We start from the raw sequence: 23,596 nt of genomic DNA, 5'->3' as shown, positions 1-23,596 counted from the left end.
TTTTTTTTTCATCGATAATCTGGGTCAAGTCCTTCTTTAATAATAAAACTGCGCACCGATTGTGCGCACCACGGCAATGTAATATCTCAATCAAGGTTTCAGTCTCAGACGCAGTCCTTTCCAGTCTAAACCTTTAAGATCGCCATGTTCCGCCTGTCAACGGGATGTAAGTTTTCAGTCAAGCTCGAAGACATGAAAACGATATTCGAAAGGAGATTGAATTTAAAGAATAAAAATTTTAAATTGATAAAAACCCGGAGATATGATTTATTTTTTCTTATTAAGGAAATTAAAATATTTGAACGGGATTATTTATGATTAATGTCTACATCTAAAAAGATTTAACTACCGTTAATATTAAATATAAATTCACTGGCTACGTTCTCTCGAGCAGGTAACCGACAAATTTTTAAATTACGTAAAAGACGAAATTAAAGAAAAGGAAGTGTGCTGAACTGTTCACTCGTGGCATATTTTGTAATTTGAAAGGGAAACCACATTCTTTCACTGTATATTATGATACGTGAAAGTTGGCAGCGCTATATACATGGAGCGCAATGAGAGAAAGAGAGAGATAAGAAAATAGTTAAGAGAGAGAGAGAGAGAGTGAGAGAGAAAGAGCGAGAGATCACTCAACAGTGAAAAAGAGATGGAGAACCAGTCGCCACGAAGCACTATATCGAAGGTCGACGAGTTACCTTTTTATTAGTCGATTTTTGCGAGAATAGAGCAACGACTTTTACATGCTAACATATGGCGCCGATGCGCTCGTAGATATCGAAAGTCGCGAGATTTTCACTCTTCTCGATTCGATAATGATTATGAGAAAGAGCCGATCACTCCTTCAGAAATATAAGTTATTAAAGTTCTTTTATTTTTGATAGCAATTCTACATTGAAATGACATAAACAATAATCTTTGTTCAGAGAAATATTAAATAAATAACGATTGACTTTTTAACTCTTTCAAATGTTGATTGTCTTTTTTTTTTTGTTAGTCTTACGTCAAAAATTGAAACGTTAAGTGTCGCAATCTTTGCTATACTTTCTTAGACAGATTATTTTGATAATTTATGTGTTAATTAATTTCTTGTGTTACATAATAATCAGAATTTTTCGTTCTAAAAAAATTAATATTATACAACGGCTTATCGTTGGCTTACCTATTTATTTCAATGTATCGACAGGTAACGCATGCGAAATCAAAATATTTTCATGCTACGAGATTACCTGTTATTTATTAAGTATCCAAAAAATCACATATATTCTGTTATGTAATTCCTATTTATAGTATATCATAGCTGACCAGTTTGTTTTCATTCCCCGATCTTTTTTTACAATCGATTGATCGGATATCGCATTCTTCTTCTACATATCAATGTCATACACAAGTGTCAGAGAAAGGATTCTTCGGACCAAATTAAACATCGATTTGTTATCTTGATTTATGGCACGCAACACAGTGCGATATCTCTACAGCAAGAGCACAAAGTAGCCAATGATGAAAGTTTTCATTGGTCCGATCAGACGCAATATATTTGCTGGTGCTTTCGAAATTAGCAGCTGCGTTTTTATCTTATCTAAAATAACGTTGTTTGCCAACGCGGAGGTTAAATGTGAATAAAATTATGTTAATATTTTAAAAACACTGCACGCAAAAAGAAGATATTTTATGCAATCTTGTGGCAAATAATTTTGTAGCTATTTTTAGCTCAAAATAGTTATTTATGACGTTAATTGCTAATGTATACGAGATATATGAATAGAATTTTAAATAAAACATGTACATTAATAGCCGACAGCAAATAAACGATTACTTATTTGATGCATAAAATATACAAAAATGTAAAAATATAAAAAAGCGAAAGAGAAGAAGAGAGATCTTGCGTAATTTATTAAAGAAAATCTACTTTAATAACTATTCTATCTGTTTTGTACTTGAACGCGATGCTCTCATAACAGAACGTTTACAAGTAATCTACAATATTCATGTTAAGCCTAAAAACGTAAAGCGAAACACTGATGCTATTCGCGGAATTAAAATAATTTGGTGCATTGCGTGCATCTCGTACAGGTCGCACAAATCTGTTTCGCGCGCATTTGCCGTTCTCAAAGTACATCGCAGTTTCTAGTATAATTCCCCGAGGGCTTCTTCCTTATGAGCGCGCACACGCAATGCAACTAAGCTGCAACCGCAATTAACGCGCCGCTCTACCGATGCGTGAGTACAGGTAGCCTAAGTATTGAGTACATCGCATTTATCATGTCCAAAGTAACGCAACTGATCTTAAAATAATACAACCGAAACAATCATTTTTTTTTATATAAAATTATTCTATATAATTGAATGAGATGAGATTGCATCAGCACGATTGAAATAATAAAACAAGAACAGATTTTATCTGACATATTTAATGCCTAACAGAAATATCTATTGAAATTGCATTGAAATGATTGAATTCTTTATGCGGTTTATTTAAATATCTCAAATATATATATATATATACTAATTGTAAGCAATCGCGTATATATTTTGCGATTATGGCGCGAAATTATTTCCATGGAGTGTAAATTTATTTATTCTAAATTAATAAGTATAAGATATATATCTATGTATCTACATAATAATATTTTTTAAATATCAAAAAATAGTAATGTGACGCCGATATACTATATGGCACGTGTGTCTTACATGCGTTTCTTTCAAAAGTCCTAACGATTAGATATGCGCATAAGAAACGCAAATGATAATATATATCGACAAATAAGTTTTATGATAAATTAATCGCTGATATATATATTTACAGTAATACACATATGTATACATAATCGTTTTGACCGCGGCTTGTGTGCCGCAAAAAATGAAATGTTCATAAATTATACATTTTTGTTGCAAGCATGTTAGATGGATTATTGTAATGTTAGTGGGAAAAAAAACTGGATTGTGATACGTTGATTACGTGCTCTTTGCAATTTTGATAGACCGTTAACACGGCGTAATTTCTTCCAAGAAGTGAATGCCACAGAAATATTTTATCGTATTTTGCAATCACTGAGAATAATCAAATTTACAATTTAAATATTGGATAGAATCTCAATTCACATTTTTTACATAATAATATTTTTTATCAAATTTTAAACTAGAAATTATAGATTAATATATTTTAGAAAATCACATTTATCAAAGGAATTGTGATAATAACTACAAAAAAAAGAGAGAGTTTTTTAACGAGTACAAAAATTTAAAACAATTATTTAAAACATTTAAAATTATTTAATAAAAAACATATGTTTTTATATACAACGCAAAAACTATTTAAATTTATTTCATCGAAAGTTAAACGATACGTCAGCTTTTTAAATTAAATAACTTGCACATTAGAATTTGCAGATACTCATCGTCAGCATAAATATGAGTTTATAATTGAAAAAGAGAAATTTTTTTGTGAATTGGACACCATATACATATCTAAAAAGCAATGTAAAATCAGGATTATTCCGTTGAAATCGGGATAAATATTATGTTTAGCGTTCATAGTTCGTTGCCTATGAGAATTAAAGGTTGTTGACTCATTCGGATAGCACGTAAGAGACGAGAGCGATGCAGGTGCGGCTCCCGCGTCTTTCTCGCTAACTCTCGTCTCATCTCAATCGGCCGCTTTTACTGCAAATTGCTTCCTCGACAAGATTTATATATATATATATGTATACGTACTGCGATGCGGTACATATAGTATATATATATATACATATCGAATGCGCAACCGGCGCTCATTAGGAAAAACGAAGAAAAAGTCGGCCGACTGATGCACGCGATGTGTGCGGCGAACACGGTCAACCTCATGCATCGTGCGCTGCTGCGCGATGCAATAATTATTGTGCCACACATTCTTCCTCAAGAAAGCGGCAAATTAATTCGCTTTACGTCTATCGGCCAATCTTTGCCAACGTCCGGGCTAGCATTGAGCTTTCCATTCCTAATATACATTATGGTCAACATATTTTTGACGCTGCTTGTATACAAAGACGTAATACCGATCGATTTATCATTTACAGATATACGTTAATTATACCATATCTGTATCGCTGATTGATCAATCATTGATCTTTTCATTAGCAAATCAGAAATCATTAAGTTTTATACTGCGAGAGTTAATTAGATCATCAGAGGGAAATGGCGTGGAGCGAATCAATTTGTGTGTGTTCATAAGATAATTACGAGACGTAATACTTTTATCAATAAGATAGAGTTAGCGTGTCTAGGCGCGAAATATGTTTCACACTGTTATCGATAGAAAATTTGATCGCATCGATAAGTTCCTTTTACTCTGTTGAATGTTAAATGTAATAAACGGCGCAATGAGACGGATACGTAAATCATTGCATTGTTTGAGCAGTTCGAAAGGAAAATTAATTATCTATAAACGATTTTTTTGACGAGCCTATCCGTGAATTTAATTAATGTTTAACGCAATTATTTGTACGTTTGCGCATTATCATCTCTGGCATATATACAATGTAGCATAATAAAACGCCATATGCTGACACTTTATAGAAAAAAAAATACTGCTGAGTTTTTAGAGCGTGAAAATATAAATTGGGCGATACAACAAAAAAAATGCGCGAATTTTTGTGCTGATAGATATGACCAAAAGTTATTGATTAGCAAGAAATAATTAAATGTGTTCTATGATAGTTCAAAAAATTTTTTTTGATATACATAAGTTCTTATTTTGTAAATATTTGAAATACATTTTCCTCTCTAAAAAAAGAGGGAAACCTCGAACTTAAATATATTGAAGCATTGAAACGTCTTTTCCACGGCCGGCCGGCTGATTGATTATTTCGATATGCTTACTTCATAAGTATAGCTATCGCAAAAATCGCATATTTTGACATTTCGTACAGTTTGACAATTCAATGTTATAACAATCAAGAAATTATTTATATGAATAATTTGTTTATAATTGCACTTTTTTTCTGCCACGTTGACGGAGGTTTTCTTTTGGATATACTCAAGATTTTTCAGATAAATTTTAAAAACGTTGTTATAATTTTTAATATTTAGAAATTAACTAGAATACTTTGTATTATATTTTATTTTTAAGAATAGATTGTTAACATAAACATTTATTAAAAATAAGAAGCAGAAATCTTCGACAAAGAGAAAGAAAGGGAGATAAATGAATGATTTTTGTATTTAATGTGAAAAGTGTGAAAACATTTATTATGGAATTATTCTGAAATTTATCGGATATCGAAAATTAAAGTTCTACGTGTGTCAAGTTTTACATGAATAAATTATTTTTGCATTTATAATCGCGAGTGTTGTGATATTTTAACGTGCTCATTTCACGCGAAAAAGATAAAAATTATAATACAGTATTATAGGTTTTATAACGTTATTGTTGTAGAAATCACGTTATTTTTATTTCTATTATAAATGTGTGTGGACTATATCTATTGAACAATACATGTACGATAATATATTTCAAACTAATAGAAGATAAGTTAAATGAATATTAATTCTAACGCTAATCTCTCAAAAATTTTCCGCGTAATAAAAGGGAGATCTAATCAATCACAGTTAAAAACTGTGGAACAAATTATTATATAAAGCCAGATATATGTACGTATATATATATTTTTCTTTTCTCTCTATTTTCTTTTCTATTTACGATTTCGTGTATAACTAACAGATATTTCACTCGGTATGTTTGTCGGTCACGTGTAAACAAACACTTTTGTGGTTTCGCAACCGTCACGGTCACCTCTCTTAGTTGTTATTTCAGAGGTCTCACGAGGTATTAGGTCTCACGAAACAATTAACGACGATGCCTACTGAAGCTTCTTAAATATTATTAATTTGGTTACCTTTCAAGAATACATCCTGCGAAGACAATACGACGGCTGTAGAAACACAAGTCTTGTTGCAGAAACAGGATAAGATTATCTGCGTTTATCTAAGATATAAATGAAGAAATAAAGCAGAATTATCATTATGCACTCATACTTTCATTAATTCTAACAAAATATAAAAGGAGCTGCCAAATGTTTAGATATTTATATCTCGCGTTGAATTACTTGCTGTAATTGTTGCTGAGATAATATTATAAAAACAAACTTTGTATATTTCTTTATAAATTTAATATTTTAATTTTTTTATGTGCGGAACGCAATGCTCTCTCTCTGTTTCTCTCTCTCTCTAGTATTATATTATAAAATATATTTTCAATAATTGAATAATGACGTATTTTCTCATTTCCGAATGAAAATTCCTCAAAACTAAATTTAGACATTTTGCGAGATTTAAATTTTATTTCGATATATTTTTATATTTTGTAATAAGGCATAATAATTAATTTTAAATTGTTGCTGTATTACCTCGCTTTACACATATATCTAGCTTTTATAATATTTATGTTTGCAGAGCCGCCGTTATTCAATAGCCGAAAGCGAGGAGGGACAAAAAATACATATACATATACTTATTTTTAAATCACTACTATAGCCAACACGCGGTAATACGTGGGCGGCAATTAAGCTCGGTTGGTTAAAATAATAATTTGCGTTTCTCTTCTCTCAAGTGAACGCGACTGTATTCTCAAAATCGAGCGGAGTTCGCGATTGCGACCTAAAGCCCGTGTCACACTACGCATTGCGGACGCGGATCGGATTTGGATTACGGACTTGCGAATCGTCAATCATCCAATCAGATCCTTGGCTACTTCGCTCTGATTGGATGGATGACGATTCGCAGTCCGTACTCCAAATCCGATTCGAGTCCGCAATGCGTAGTGTGACACGGGCTTAACGCGAACGGCGAAAGAAAGAGAGGAGGAGGATTCGCTGAGAAATCGCGAATGCTCATTTTTGGCAGCGGCCCGCGCTCGTGCCAACAATGCCGGCTAATTGCGGCGAGAGCGGCTAACCTTTGCTCGTCGGCTCCGCTCGGTCCTTAGACGAGGATGACGGCGTTCAGGATGACGAAGATGTCGACACCGACGCAAACGCGACAACGTTCGTCGACGACGAAAGCTCTCGGGTGATTTCGGACAGACGGGATAAGCGCGCGTGGCGCGCGAGAGGGGAAGGGGCGGGGGAGTACGTAGTCGCGTTCGGCACGATGCGAAGGAGTGGGGGAAGGGGGTACGTAGTCGCGCTCGGCTCCCGGCATTCGGCTCGGCTCGGGTGGGGCGAGCCGGAACGGGCCGATGTGACGGGATTCTCGCAGTGTCGAACCCCCTCGTTCGTCCCGATCGTCGTCGTTCGTCTCTTCCGTTCGTATTGTCCTCCCCGCGTATCGCGACCTAAGGTTTAACTCGTCGTGTCTAACTTCGCGCTCTCGTCGTGGCATCGTCGCCGCGAAGTACAGTGGCGTAAGGTGCTGTCCGTGTAAACGCGAACGTTGTGTGTGTATATGTGTGTTTCACTGGTGTGTCTTCTCTCTCTATCTCTCTCTCGCCGCGCGCGATATTATCCGGTATTTCGATACCGCTACCATCTATAGACTCGTAACACACTTTTACACCGCGGTTAAGCTCGCGAATCGACCACGTGACAGCCGCGCCGCCCGACGTCGTTGCTCTTGCGCACGGAAGCAACCGGGTACTTCCTCACTCTGTGTGAAGTTAGCCCCGCGTCCTCTTAACTTCCTCGTCGCGATTATCGTCGTCTCCTTTTACGGATCTCTCGATTCTCATCGCGGCCAGTGAATCGACCCGGGTTTTTACCGGCAGCCAAGAATCTCGTTTCGTCGTCGCGTTCTCGTACATATATATATATATATATTTCATTCGTCGAGAGGAAGACCGACCATCCCCTAGACCGAGATCATCCTGGACATGAACGCGACCATGAAGGACGGAGACCGCAACGAAACGCAGGGGGTCGCGGGGAACGAACCGGCGACCAAGGAACTACCGGTCAGATCCAACGACCTCGCGCAAGTCGTCACCTCGATACCGCTGATGCAGGTAAGCTTACGTAAGACCGCCCATATACGTTGGCACGCGGCGCGCGTTCAAACGCGCGCGAGCGCGTACCTCCTCGCGCCCCCCGGCCTATTTGCGGCGGGGGAGGGCGAGAGTCGAGGGGGTGGTGGTGGTGTTGGAGCGACGACGGAGTCGTTCAACCCTCTCTCGGGCCGGAGACTGCAGTCGGGAGGTCGACATCCCCCGCATCGCCGGCGAACGATCGATCGCGATCGATTCCCCTTCCCTCCCCTCCCTCCCCCTTCCCCTGCATTCGGAACGATTCCTCGACACGCAAATCTTGCGAAGCGTCAACTTACTTATTTCTTTTTTTTTTTTTTTGTCACGCATATTGTTTACGTTGTCTCTGTTCTTCGCATATCTACTCTCTCGTGTCCTATCGACTTTATAATCCAAATATTATTAACTACACGGACACTTCGAATTGTGTGTTTGTGTTTACGTGCGAATGTATGTCGGCACGATAATTTCTGTCAAAGTTGATTTTATATATATTTCTCTTTTTTATATTTTTATATAATCATCGATTATAATTCTTTCATTCGAATAATATGATCGAGCACGCGAATATTTAATATTTAATAAGTATGTTATACGTAAATTATAATCGCAATAAAAATTTTTTCTTATCTCGGTCTTAAGTCGCAGTCTTGGAATGATAAGTCTTGGAATTACGTAAACGAATTATATAATTGAAAAAAAAGTAGCCCGGTGTTTGCCAATTTTTCTTTAATATTTTGTAAATATTTTCTCATAACTGTTAAATAAAAACAAAAAATATTTTTTTGGTTGTTTTTGAAATGGTTGGATTAACGTATATGAAAAATATGTGATTCCAATTTTAATTTAAAGGATGAAGATAAAAAGCCAAAAATCAAAAATCTCGGTTCAAAGTTCAGAAATCAAATTTTGGATGCAAATCGTAATTCAAAAACTCAAAATATTTAGTATCTTTTACTTAAATCTCGTGCCTTCAAAAAGACGTAATAAATTAATTAATATGATACATTGCTATAAAACATTTAATCAAATAATATATATAACAATAAATAATTTCGAACGCAAAGAATTATAGAATTTCTTTTATTATGATGTACAATGCCTATAGAATTAATTGTTCGAATGAATGCAGAATTTATTATATACGGATCAAAGAATTCACAAATCAAAAGAGTGGCTGTCTATATATATTACAGATATTTCCGCGTTGATGCTTGTATACATGATTTATTATTTAGAATGAGATATGTGATTTCCGTCAATCTATAAATAGAATAGATCGTCTTCCGTCACTTTCAAAGTCTTTGAGAGAACTTTTTTACGCATATATCTTTGAATATATTATCAAATCGGAATCCTTATCCTTATCGCGCGTGCAAAATAATTCATGTGTGCAAAATAATTCATGCATGAGAAGATAATGTCAATTAGATAAGTGAAATCGTAGAATCTGCCTAGGAATCACGTATTCGAGCAATCGCAGGTCGTCAACCTTCGCCCGAGTTATTTGACATGCGCGTGTGGATCGAATTTAGTAGAATCGCAAATGTTCTCGAATTTTCGAAATATAATTTGCGGGGCTACAATGTGCAAAGAAAATATCTCAAAAAGATGCAATAAGAAGTATGCTCTTTATTTTTTTACTTGAAATCAAGGAACTCAAGAGATTTTAATTCGACAGAACAAAAATTTTTTAAATTATATTCATATTTTTGTTCTATTGATAGCAATCATTTAAAATAAATATTTATCACTTTTTATTTAAATGGAAAAAGAATTGTTTTTATATTTCTTTTTTTTGCGTATATCAAGTATTATCTTGGAAACAAATTTTCACTATTTTGACCTGCCTTTCCTTAATTTAAAAAATTTTATTACACAGACGTAATAAAATTTTGCATAAAATCGAAGCTCATTGATTCCAAAGCGAAAGATTATTATTTTATTTAATTTGGCAGCTGATTTTTAATAACATTTAATTTATAGTTGCAATTAAAATTCCTTCTCATCTCAGTTTTCAAGTCGCAATCTTGGAATGATAAGTTTTACGTAATCGAATTATATAACTGAAAAAAAGTAGCTCTGTTTATCAATTTTTCCTTAAGTCGGATTAATGTATATGAAAAATATGATGCGATTCCAATTTTAATTCAAAGGATGAAGATACTAAAAAGTCAAAAATTAAACATCTCGATTCAAAGTTTAGAAAACAGATTTTAATGATGGAAATATTCTAGCATACTTTTTTTAGAACATTTTCGCAAGATTTCGACGTGATAATTTTCGCATAAAAAATATTACGGAATGATTCGTTATTCTAGCATAATTTGATCGATTATCGGGGGTAAGCCGCATAAAGAGTTTATATTTGAACGCTATTTTCCGTTTACGCGTTTGTACCGAACGCAATTACGCCTCGATTCGATCGCCACGGTGAGAAGGGAAGCGAACGGAAAGCTAGAGAATTTATAAGAAACGACACTTATTAAATTAGCATAACGGGTGCTCGACCGGCCACGATCTACGAGGCATTGGCCAATCAGTGCCCTGGTATGTATTAATTTGCCGACCGCAGTTTCAACAAAAGGTGACGTTTATCACGTGGTTGGCCACGCGACATTGTCCGCGTTTGCCGCGAGATATATTTTGCATTAAATTGCATATACATATATATTCATACATACACAAATATATATGTATATGTATGCCTGTATATATATATTCTATTTAAATCTGCGTTCGATTCGCTATCGCCTTTTTTTCGCCAGTTGTTTGACTATTGATTTTTTGCCCACATGGATGAGCATTTCAAATTACATAATATTTGCATTTTGCTTACTGATACTTGTATCATAAAACATAAATATTTATTACTTGCTTATATGCAGATCGGTTACTGTGTTAATACTTCAAGCGAAACTTAAAACATAAATAAAATTTAAATTGTTTCTTTACTCGTGGATGTATATGTATATTTAAAGTATATGGTTCTTGCGGCTAAGTTTACGTAAGCTAAGTATTGTTCGCATTTGTTTCTTTTCTTTCCTCGCGGGAGTAAAATAGAAATAGATGAAAAGAGCTATCTTTTTTTTTTGAAAAAGGAGCTTTCTTGCTTTTTCGGTATAAATATGCACGATGGTGCGTTCTTCGTATATTTGCCGAGAATTTTTCTTACTGTATCGCGTATATATATAAGAATAACTTCCTAATATTTATAAAAGAAGCATTACATAACATGTGTTAAAAACCGTCAAAATATATGTTGATAAATCATTGAAAAATGACGTTGATGTTGAACCTTTTAGAATTTTTTTAACAATTTAGAAATTTTGTCTTGTAGTATATACATATTTGACAGAAATAATTTTCACGATTGCATGCGAAAGGTCATGCTTGATAAGATAATTATTTACTTACGTAGTACGAAAGAGTAATCAATGATACCATTAACATTTTTGAGAAATGTGCGTTGATTTAAATCGACGATTCAGTTTTCAGCAATTTAGGTAAACAACTGATTATGAATGAGATTTAATAATCATTGCGTTAACAAACATTGATAAAGAAAATACGTATTATAGCATCTTCGTTAAATAAGGAATTATTAAATATTTTTTGGAAGGGGTATAAAAGATCTCTGGAATATTTAATTTCTAATTATAAATATTTTTAATAATAAATATTTTTTATGTGCAACAAAAAAAGAAAAGGGAATAATTTAATACATTTATGAAGAGATATATGTAACAGTGTTATATGACAACTTATACATATTTTCAAAAAAATAGTTTTATAAAAAAAAAATTTAACTATTGTGCAAATATTGTTTAAAATTAAACTTGTAGTTATTATATTTTGAAAAATTAATAGTAGAATATGTGTAAAAAAGATTTGCAAAGAATTAATGGGAAAAATATGATATAATATCACTCGTACGCGATTATAAAGAGAGGCGACGGGATAATCACTCGTTTTCAATCTAAGTTTAGGGATATAAAGTTACAGCGATTATTACTCCTATCCTACAAAAGAGTTTTTTCCTCTTCACATATATAAATATTACCTTTCAACTGTCTCATCCCGATTTATGGTCACTGTTGCCTAGCGTCACGAGGTTGCGAGCTTTTTAATACTCCCGTATCGCACACCCACGCATCACTCCGTTCTTCAAAGTAATCATTTGCGTCTCGAATGACGTCATTTTTTCCGCCCCCTGCAACTCCGAACGAGATTGCTCTTGGAGCAATGATTATCGATTGGATGTCAGGCCACAACGATAAGCGTAAAGACGTTCTCTTACAAAGTATATTTTGATAGAAAAATAATATATCAATACCTTATTCTAGATATTAAATATTTCTTCAATTCCTGAGAAAGGTAGTATTGCAGAGAAAAAGTACTGAGCAGCTTAAAACACTGAATAATAACGTTATATAATTTAACAGCCTCTCTGCATGATAGATTTGGAATTTCTTTTTATATTTTGAAAACATGTAATAATGCAGTTGCGGCAATTTACTTTTGCAAAATTTTTTCTTGAATTATTTTCGAATCTAATCAATATGTTTGCAATATTTGACATTAAGTAAGATAATTATAGCAACGACATGTTGTTAAACTTAAGCATCCCTAATCGTGTTACGTGCCAAACATGTTTATGCGTAATGTTATTATGTAATGTTGAAATTCTTGCGATTCGTGCTAATGCAGAGAATACACACGATAATGGATTGGCGAAATGCCAGAGGAGGAGCAAACGATTGACTCGCAGAATGACAAATAAGATCACCGTGTCATTGAGTCGAATTTCAAACATTTGTGCATTTTCTAGACGAGTCAATTAACTCAACTCAATTTATACAGTGAAAATATTTTTCAAATATTTCTCCAGATATTTTTCAAATATTTTTCCAGATATTTTCCAAATATTTTTCCAGATATGAAAGTCAAGAGTTTATCTATATAGACACGTGTATATGAGATTACGTTAACGCAAATTATCGATTGATCGACCAATGACAAATTTTAAAAAAGTTCGCACCACCGGTTATCGATAAGCTAATATAAGTTGTAAATACGATTAATTTTTGCACTCGTGTGAAATCTCATCTAATGTTTTGCATATTTTCTGCAAATAAGCATTATTTAGAATGATTGGTGAAGTTATGGTATATATCAAGTAAAAGACGCATCGATATTTATCATTCATGTTACATTTGAAGATCATGTTTCATAGTAAACGGTAGCAAATTACATATTTAAAAAAAAAAAAAAAAAAAATTGAAATGTTTAATATTCTGAATTTTAAAGCTATCAGCGCGAATTAAATAAAAGAACAGATTGTTACGATTAAAGTACAGAAATATAAATACTCCAAGATTTATCTGTCATAAAATTTTAAATGTTACGAAATAACGGTTTTATCAAATGCACTTATTATCGGACAGCATGTATATATCTATAACATGATAATAGAAGCGAATAATTCTCTTTGAACTTGAATTACATTCAAGAAATAATTGCAATTACATTAAATCAAATGATTTGAATTCCAATCAAATTGCGCAATCGCACGTTATTAATAGAAAGCCATGTATAAACACAGCGATATGTTCGATCGTTACAAAATCTATTTTGAAACGTCGCTCGAGGTTAAGTCACAATCCAGATTTTCGTAATGTCGAATAAAGATGTCGCGTTTATATTTTTTGCCGATGTCCTCGTATTCCGCGTGTGACGGTTTATTATACACGTACATATATGCGGTCCTCTAAAACGTTGCCAATAGATTCTCTTATTTATCTGAAATAACAGAAGAAGATCGCACCTGTAACGTTATAGTGTCACGAAAGCGAAATGAGAATCTAACGGAGTTAGATTAGTAGACTAATGCTCCAACGGAGTATCCCTTTCTCTCTCGCTCTCTTTCACTCTTGTCCGAAAGGTTAACGCGTTAAAGATCATACGTACATACGTCATACGAAAACGCTCGTCGCGGTAGAAGCAATCAGCCGGCCATAGTAATTAATCTTGCCAGACATGAGGCTCGACCGGCTGATATATGACGTGCGCGGCAAAAGGTGACTCGCGCACTTGCATATTTAGATTGCAGCCACGACGATGACGTAGGCGCAGGGAGGTCGATAGACCGCGAAAAGAATTCGTCGATGCAGTTGCCTATGAATGTTCATCTTTAGAAATAGTATAGTGATTTTTTATCGAAAATGTAACAACGGTACCGTCGATGCGAGACCCGATTTCTAATAGTAACTCAAATCGAAAGTACCGACTTTCAAGAATTGTACAATATGTTATTCAAAAACTGTTTAGTACATTTTATGAAAACATTTTTATTCACACTTCTTGTTTATCTACACGAACATTGAAATATTTAATTTTATATTTATTAATTAAATGATTGAGAAAAGCGTCTGGTGTGTGTAACGATATTCCAATAAGCGTAGAAATTTAATAAATACATTTATTAAATTTCATTCTTTTATGAAAAATATAATTTTAAGTATGAAAATGCAACATTTGCCTTACAATTAATAATCTTTATTATTGAATTTATGAATAATCAAATGTTTTCAATTAAATTTTAAATAAATTTTGTAATATTTAATGTAATTTTAATGTAATATATTATTTTAATATATTTCTGTTCTGAATTTTAGCAAAATATAATTTATTTGCTATAAATTTTCAATACAATTATGAAGTATGTTTTTCTGTATGTTTTGCATTTATCTTCGTTGCTTGAAGCTCATTAATAATATCTGCTTGACTTTTGAAGTCAAATTACAAAGATGAAGTTTGTAGTTTAATACATATATATGACAAATTAAATTACAGAAAAAATCCATTTAATAAGAAAAAAGGCAATAGTCCATTTACTTTTCTTTTTTATTAAAGTTCTTATATTATTGCACAATCCATTAATTATACGTGTTTTCACTATCTTTTAACTGTCATAACGGATGGTAATACATTAATGACTTATCCTCTCGAAAAGTTATAATTTCACTTGGCACTTAGAGATGGGATAAGCTTAATTTTTTCATTTAATAAATCCACATGTTGTGACGTGGGTGTACAACTTGCTTTACGACATTTCCATCGCGCAGAATTATTGATAATACAACATTGCTTATCGTATTTTGGACAGTTGAGTACACACATTGAGCGGCATTATCTCGTGAAAAATAATTAAGCGAGCCTGTTTGTTTGAAAGATTTGTGCGTATAACGAGAGAGTAGCTTAAGCTTCTAAATACGCAATGTAAATTTCTTCTTATCGCGACTTGATATAATAACGCGATAATCTGTTTGCGTTATAAAACAACTTATCTTAATGCATGTAAATTATTTTTCAAGAATACTTAAGTGTGAATTGTAAAATTGCCGTAACAGCTGGATACATCTGCTGTTTTAGCAGATCTGTTTTTTTCTCAGATAATGGAGTTTTTTTTCTGCTTAGTAGTTTGCGTGTAAGTTACATAAATATTATTTTGTGAACTTTAAATAATTAGATATTCAGAATTTAAAATTCGATAAATATTTAAAGTTAAATAAAAATAATTATTGTAACAAACGATTGTAATGAACAAAACTTCTTTGCAAAATTTGTCGAAATAGGAAAGCAATTGATTTATAAGATTAATTATCAAGATTTATACGATGATAACATCAAGATACCCTGTACATCGAATTTATCATATTTTTATTATCAGTTATCTTGGTACAATTTGTTAATTCGACATTATCATTTATTGTTATATGTATGATAAAGACAATTAAAATTTAGACATATTAAGTTCTCTAATTTTAAATATTTAATTCAAAGCAATTTATTTTTTCAACTATTTTCTTTTTATTCTGCAAGATAAATAATAGGTTGAATTTTTCTAATATAGACGAAATACATAAGTATGTACGTTACACGTGCAATGATTTCGTGTGTCTAAAAATTATATGCCGTTATAGCGACGATAACAGAAAGGGGGAATAAAATTATGCATGTATAAATGCCATAAATCACGCTTATCGCGGCTCGTGCGATGTAACGACGACAATCGAGTTTCCCGATGATAATCCCCCACGCTTTCGACTTTAAAATCATTTATCAGCGCTCCGACTCAGCCGACACATGTACGTAGTTCGTACTTGCATTCGACTGAAAGTCGACGAAGCATCCGAGGCTTGCCGGAAATACTCTATCGCGCCTACCTTGATATTATCGATTCAAATGAATGGAACTTTGATAAGGTGTCATCGCGTCATGGAAAGTCCAGCGATATCCTTCTGGTGAAAGTTTGCTATTCGCGACATTCTCGCGCGAATACCGTAATCGACTGCATGTATGCGATAACGAATGGCTCCTCGTATGTAACAAAGCGAGCGATCGTATCTTTTTTGCACGTGGAAACCCGAACATTGCGCGCGCCTCTCTTACATCATGAGACTTGTTACGAGCGATTGTCTCTCATATGTAATCGACAAGGCTGAGCTCGCGGCCGTCCGGGATACTTAAAATAGAATCGAGTTTAATCGGCGGGCGGGGTCAAAGATCGGTAATCGTATGTGAAAGTAATAGGCGCAAGGAAAAGATTAATGGGAAGGTATAGACCACTTTTTGGTGTATTCGATCGAGATTATTTTCGTAGATTGGAAACTTTCCAACTCTTTACATGTGTGTGATGCTGATTCATTTAAAGAATTTTTGCGCATACATCTATTTTTATGATATTTTTTTAAATACTTATCATAAATAAAAAATGGAACATTTTTTATGGAAATACAGCTATATTTAATGATTAAGAGAGCTTACAGTAAAAATTTATAAAAGAAGTTTGTTAGAGTTAGTTCAGTAGCAGCACCTTTAATTTTCTCATTGATATAATAAAGGTTTAATTTTCGTAAAAAATGTAAAAACAAGATAAACGAAGTTTTTTTTACTCTTATAAATATTTATATACAGATCATATATAGATTTTAAATAATTGTTAACCGCAATGCGAATGTATATTTTACAAAAATCAATAACGGTAGTTAAATAAAATTTTATATTGGATTTTATTTTATTTAAATTAAATTAGCTTTACATGAAATAATCCCAAAAACTCGATAAAAATCATAGTTTAATTTGAGTTAAATTTAATAAAGAGGGAATATTTCCATACACGGTTTTTTCTCTATAAAAATTATAAGGCTTGCTTCAGATTGAAGTTTTTTTTACAAGTTTTTAATATTTTATTAATTTATTCTCGAGCAAAATTATATTTTGTATCGCATGATTATCTACTGATAAAATTTATTTATTATTTATTTATAACAATTTAATGACAATTGCAAATATTAGCAGGTGTAATTGGTGGCATAAAATATTTTACAATATTTTGTCAGTACAAAAATATACGAATGATGATGGATTTTATATATACATATATATATATGTGTATGTATATATTTATAATAATAAACCAATCTCTAAATAAAATAAAATAAAATCAAACATGCTTCGAGAGAGATTGAAGCACTTATAATTTTCGCAATATGTGTATTTACAGATAAAGAACTTTGATTACACGGAAGAGATTGTTAGAAATTATTATTTTTATTACGTGGGTATATGAGCGCATGCTTTAGATCGGTATGATTGTTATATTAAGAAAATTGTGAGTAAAAGGTAATTTATCGCAACGATTACAACGTTACGAATAGCAGACGGATGGGTTAATGAGTCGGCGTTCCATCTGTTACTTTGTGCAGGGGAGATCATAAAATACTGGGCGCATGATTATCTACTGATAAAATTAATTTATTATTTATTTATAATAATTTAATGACAATTGCAAATATTAGCAGGTGTAATTGGTGGCATAAAATATTTTACAATATTTTGTCAGTACAAAAATATATGAATGATGAAGGATTTTATATATACATATATATATATATATGTGTATGTATATATTTATAATAATAAACCAATCTCTAAATAAAATAAAATAAAATCAAACATGCTTCGAGAGAGATTGAAGCACTTATAATTTTTGCAATATGTGTATTTACAGATAAAGAACTTTGATTACACGGAAGAGATTGTTAGAAATTATTATTTTTATTACGTGGGTATATGAGCGCATGCTTTAGATCGGTATGATTGTTATATTAAGAAAATTGTGAGTAAAAGGTAATTTATCGCAACGATTACAACGTTACGAATAGCAGACGGATGGGTTAATGAATCGGCGTTCCATCTGTTACTTTGCGCAGGAGATCATAAAATACTGGGAAGAGGGCGATAAATTAATAGAAAAATATACGCCATATTTGCGATAAGCTATAGCAAGCTTCGGATCACAACGATTGTCCGTTACTCGCAGCGAGGTGCATAAAATGCTTGAACTTTATGCAGAGGAGTGTTCAGAGTTTATTATACTTTGCGTCGCGTTGCTTCGCGCGCGCTCATTTTTTAATTAGCCACGATCCTGTACCACGATTATCGCGTTCAATTTTATGAAAGCATGACGGAATTTCTAAGCGAGCACAAGCAACGCTAGTCGTATACGAGGAGGAAAGAGATCGACCGAGTTCCGTTGAGAGTGCGAGTCTCGGCGGATGACCTTATGAAACCGTAATGCCCATATAGTTTGCATGCAAATCCTTCATCCTTCGCGCGAAAACGCTGGAGGGCAGCCTTGCGTAAACGGAGAAACGCATACCACGTCGAATATAATATTATCGATACATCGTATCGGCGTGTGAATCCCGCTAACATTAAGAAGTGGACGATAGTTGCGACATGATCGTCTGTGCAATCATTTTATGTAAATCACAGTTCTCTTATTTATTCTCGCTACTACAATTCACGGAGCGATATAGAAATCAATAGTTCGGGAGGATAATTTCTTAATAACTGACGCACGATATAAAAGAAAGAAAAACGTATATATGTATATAATACGCGCGGCATTATCCAATTTGCCGAGCGATTATAAAAAGCTCGCTGGCTAATGCGATAAGTAATATTAATGCTGACTACTTTATCATTCTCTATTATACTGGCGAGTATTGGAAAGAAGGTTGAAGATATAGCTCGCTTTGAAAAGCATTATTTATTCTGAACTTTTTTTTTATATCTTTTTTGACGGCATTTAACTGATTCTTTTTTTACTAACTTATCTTTAATTTTACTAACTTATTCTTTTTTTAACTAATTATCTTTTTTCTATTTTATATGCGATTTTTTTTATATAAAATGGATTTTTGTGATTTATATAATTTATGAATTTGCAAAGTATATTTTTGAAATTTATATAATAAAAGTTTTTTATTATTTGATATCTAAATTAAAGCCGTTTTGATTTCATATTTATTTAATATGTACAAGTCACACGTAAGATTATGTGATATCGTCTTTTCCAAATAAATCTTATTTAACAAAAAAAAATATCAATGTTATTAATCGAGACAATGCTATTTTAATCATATTTTATGCAATTAACCAGATATCTTTGATGAAGTTGCAAAATATATCTTCTCGAAATTTATAATCGTTTTTTATTTGATGTCTAAATTAAAGCCGTTTTGACTTTATCTGACTCAAAAGATATCAATGTTATTAATCAAGGCAATGTTATTTTAATCATATTTTATGCAATTGACCAAATATCTTTTTCTCAAGTGCTATTACAAGCGTAATAATTTTATCAGAAATATATAATTCTTAAAGGAAAGTATTGAAACGCGTATTTAACTTTCTCGATAGCTTTGAAGATCCTTTAAAATACCCCAGTCGCATTCTACAGGTGCGAATATGTGGCCCAAGTCCCACGTTCGCTTTCACGTATGCAGAGTTGCACGTTAGTAGTAAGACGAATGCGGCTTATTGTCGTCGTTTTCTCGCGTTCATTAATCGAACTCAAGCGTCATTTAAGATACGACACGTTCGTTGCTGCGTTTTCCGTCATTCGATGGACATCTAACATCGATATACACGATGCGCGCGTGCATATTGTCTATTAATATCGCGGTTCGTTAATGCATGAGTGTGCGCGTATTCGTTCCTCGATCTGCAAGATAATTAAACCGTGAACTCTCATCAACATGTATCGACAAACCGCAGCGACAAGAAATGATCGCGTTTACCTGACCGCGAGTGACATCACTCGCGAACGAAACGTGATGATCCGCTCTCTAATTATAGCTATTTAAAGGAAATGACGTTGACGCAACGAGCTGCTCACTTTCATCTTTCATTAAAACGGAATTGTCCCCCTCGCATTTTAATGTACGGTGACAAGATTTCGAATGCGTGCTTTGTAATTAACGCCTCGTTTGTATCGGACGGAAATTGCGTAGTAGATAGCGAGAACGTCTGGTGTGGAAAAGCGGGTCTTTCAAAAGATACGAGGTCCTCGGCCTGTTATACATTAAATATCCGCGATACGTTAGCCGGTAATCTCTCGTGGCCGAGTGATAAACGTATTATGCAGGAAGCACGGAAGGATGTGCCCAATTCACACAGGCGATTCGTAAACCGATGCGGTTACGCCGAGATATAGTGCAAAACAATGGCATTGTTGATACGAAAATTAAATCCATCACGATAATTATTCAGCTTTCGGAAATTCTGTCTCGAAATACCTGTCACATTGTTTCCATTATTAATCGTGCATTTTCGAGCATGTCCTATTTTCGATGGTCATAAGAGGAATCACGGGAATAACGTATCTCGTAACGAGAATGCAGACTGTGAGAAAAGTTTATGTTTGTAAAGATAATTGTTAAACTTTTAAATCTGTTAATACCAGATCTTTTGACGAATCTTTGACAAAGATTGTTTCTACTGAAAAACTTAAAAAAAAAAAAAAGTTTATGCATCCCAATTATTTTTAAACGTACTTATATTGCAAGGATATTCCTTGTATGTTATTGCTAAAGATGATGACGTAACATAAGATACAAGATGTAATCAATACGGCGAGAGAGCATATTGAAAGATGGCGCAGTAAAGATAATGGGGAGAATATCGAGATGAGTTTCGATGATGACAGCCAGGCGTAAATTCCGAGTTATCGGATATTGCTCACAGATGAAGTCTCGCTATGCGCGTGCATATGTGTGTGCACACATACACATATATACACACACACACACACACACATACAAAGGAGATCTTGTATTTTAGAGAAAGTCTCCGTAAAGTAAAATCCATTTTACCGGACGATCGTACGTATTTTTTCTTTCTCTATTCGCATTCCTTATACGTATCACGGTGCACTGATGCACCCGATGAAATCTTCTCGCAAATTACCCTCTTCCGTATTGTTAAAGACGATGCTTAAACCATGCAGGGAAAGTTTTTCCAATCTTCGTGACATCGGTGCTGCTGCACGTACGCTGAGAGCGTGTAAGATCGCTCGATCCGATCGACGATATATCTTTCCGCGAAGGCCACGATAAATATCATTTTCCCTGATGCGAAAGAAAGAGAGAGAGAGAGAGAGGTGTAACGAAATTGGGACTTATAACAGAATTATTACGTCGTGTCCGGTGAAAAAGATGATCGTCTGCGGTGTACTTTCCCTTGTGAAATACATTTCGCTTTGGAAATATATTGTGTGATTAAAAGCTTCTTGAAATAAAATCTTTTAAAATACAGAGATTTTCTTTATGGATAATATGTATAAATCGTATAATCTTAATATAATGAAAAATAAACAAATTGAAATTGCATGAAAATAAATAAAGCTTCTCGTGTTCTCTTAAGAAGCAATCAGAAATATTTATTAAAATCCGACAAAGATTAGAGCGAATGTCATATTTGAACGACACTCCCACGAATCTGCTAAATAGACATCTACGCGCGTACATTATGCAAGAAATAATAAGCATGTTGACATTAAGTGGCACTATTCCTTGTAAATACTCGCTCAGTCGCTCCTGCTAGTCGCCGCAGACACGGGAGCAACGACCCATTGATCCCACGGGAGAATCTGGACCGTGTCGAGACTAGAGCACAAGGTAAATTCCACTCTGCGCCGCACAATTTCCAAGAACTTATCTTCTGTGTAACAGATTTCCCCCTAACAATTTCCTTTTTTTCTCAATTAGCTCTTGAGTAATAATATTGATGAGAGCTGTCTAAATATGGGAGATTCAGTACTTTCTTGAGATATCCTTATAAATTATGTCATATTACATATATAGAGATATTTTCAAATTTCTAAAAAATAATGTCCGAGCTCGTACTTTGTATAAATATATTTTCGTCATTTGAATCTCTTGTAATGAAAAATAAATATCAAGACTTTTCTATTTCTCTTTTTATTATTATTATTTTTTTAAATAATTTTTTACACATTTTTTTATATCTTTCAAAATTAATACATTTTTAAGATTTAAATAGCTGTGTTACGTGTTTCATAAAGATATGAGAATCGTGAGATAGATGAGTATGAAAATTGTTTCCGCTACAAGCACATTTTTCAGGATGTTTACTGTGTTTCATGCAAATTATGTAAGGCTTTTGGTTTGCGCGATCGCTGTGATACTTTACCGCTTGTTATCTGATATTCTGGGAGCGGCTTACAATAGAATCCTGATAATAACCGAGAGTGAAAGCTCGTGATATTAATTACATCAACATGATTTTTAATTAAATGGGGCCAAAGAGCGAGCCTGCGGTTCGTCTTTTTGTTTATCTCACGGAAATGACGTAATAAGATCTAATAGTTCTGTTTGATATCCGAGTTTGCCATGGCTTTTATATCAGTGAGATCATCAACCTCAAATTGTGTTAAAAATAGAAGCTAAGCAAATGAGCTTTCCTGATCAGGCTTCGTGTTTTTAAAATTTATTATTTATTTTCCAATTTTTTGATTTGTAGATTAAAATATTTTTCTCAGAACTTTTCTGGCTCTCTAAGAAAAGAATTTATTGAGAAAATATTCCATCGCAGCAGAAACTTTTAAAACTACATGAATTTCTGCACATTTCAACACTAACTTTTAATTTAATTTTTTTTTTTTTATTGTGTGTATGTTTATCAATATTTTTATTTTATTTTATTTTATATATTCTGTGTTATATATTCCTATATATTCCATTGCGAAGTCTTTCTCTCTTTTTTTCTTGATTTATTTCTCTCTTTTCTACATTAAATTAAACTATATTGTGCGTTAATCTAAAATTTAGAGTCTGAATATGAAAAAATTTTTAGATTAAATAAAGACACCAGATCATAGCATCATAAAACTAAAAATTATATATATTTTTTTCAAAATTTATATTACACGCACACATCGAACTCTTATATCTGAGAAAATAAAAACATGCAGAGACATATTCAAGGAAATTGAATTTTTAAAGACGGACAAGAAACACGGTTGAGAATCTCGTCGGTTGCATATTTCGTTGATACACCAATGGTGAACAAAGACATGAAGCGTTATTACTCGTTTCGTCGGACACTCGGTAAATGTATCAACCTTGTTCGGTCGGCCAGACGTAACCTCGTCAGATCCCGCGAGTAATCGAATTCCGACGGTCTGATGGTTGTATGTGAAACGATTGCACTTATATATATATATATATA

The 23,596-nt window shown here is 33.3% G+C and overlaps 1 protein-coding gene across 1 annotated transcript in view; it reads left to right on the top strand.

Annotated features, from left to right (window-relative positions):
* Positions 1-7,224: 7,224 nt before the first annotated feature.
* Positions 7,225-23,596, top strand: part of LOC115235642 (terminal nucleotidyltransferase 5C) — a 136,217-nt gene continuing 119,845 nt past the window's right edge. Inside the window, exon 1 of the mRNA XM_029807548.1 lies at positions 7,225-7,975. Coding sequence (XP_029663408.1) covers positions 7,844-7,975 — 132 coding nt within the window. The 5' untranslated portion in view covers positions 7,225-7,843. The remainder of the gene's footprint in view (positions 7,976-23,596) is intronic.

This window comes from Formica exsecta, unplaced genomic scaffold, assembly GCF_003651465.1.
Source record: "Formica exsecta isolate Colony F162 unplaced genomic scaffold, ASM365146v1 scaffold229, whole genome shotgun sequence".
NCBI lineage: Eukaryota > Metazoa > Arthropoda > Insecta > Hymenoptera > Formicidae > Formica > Formica exsecta.
The sequence above is the reverse complement of the archived record's forward strand: the minus strand, read 5'-3'. Positions and strand labels throughout refer to the sequence as shown.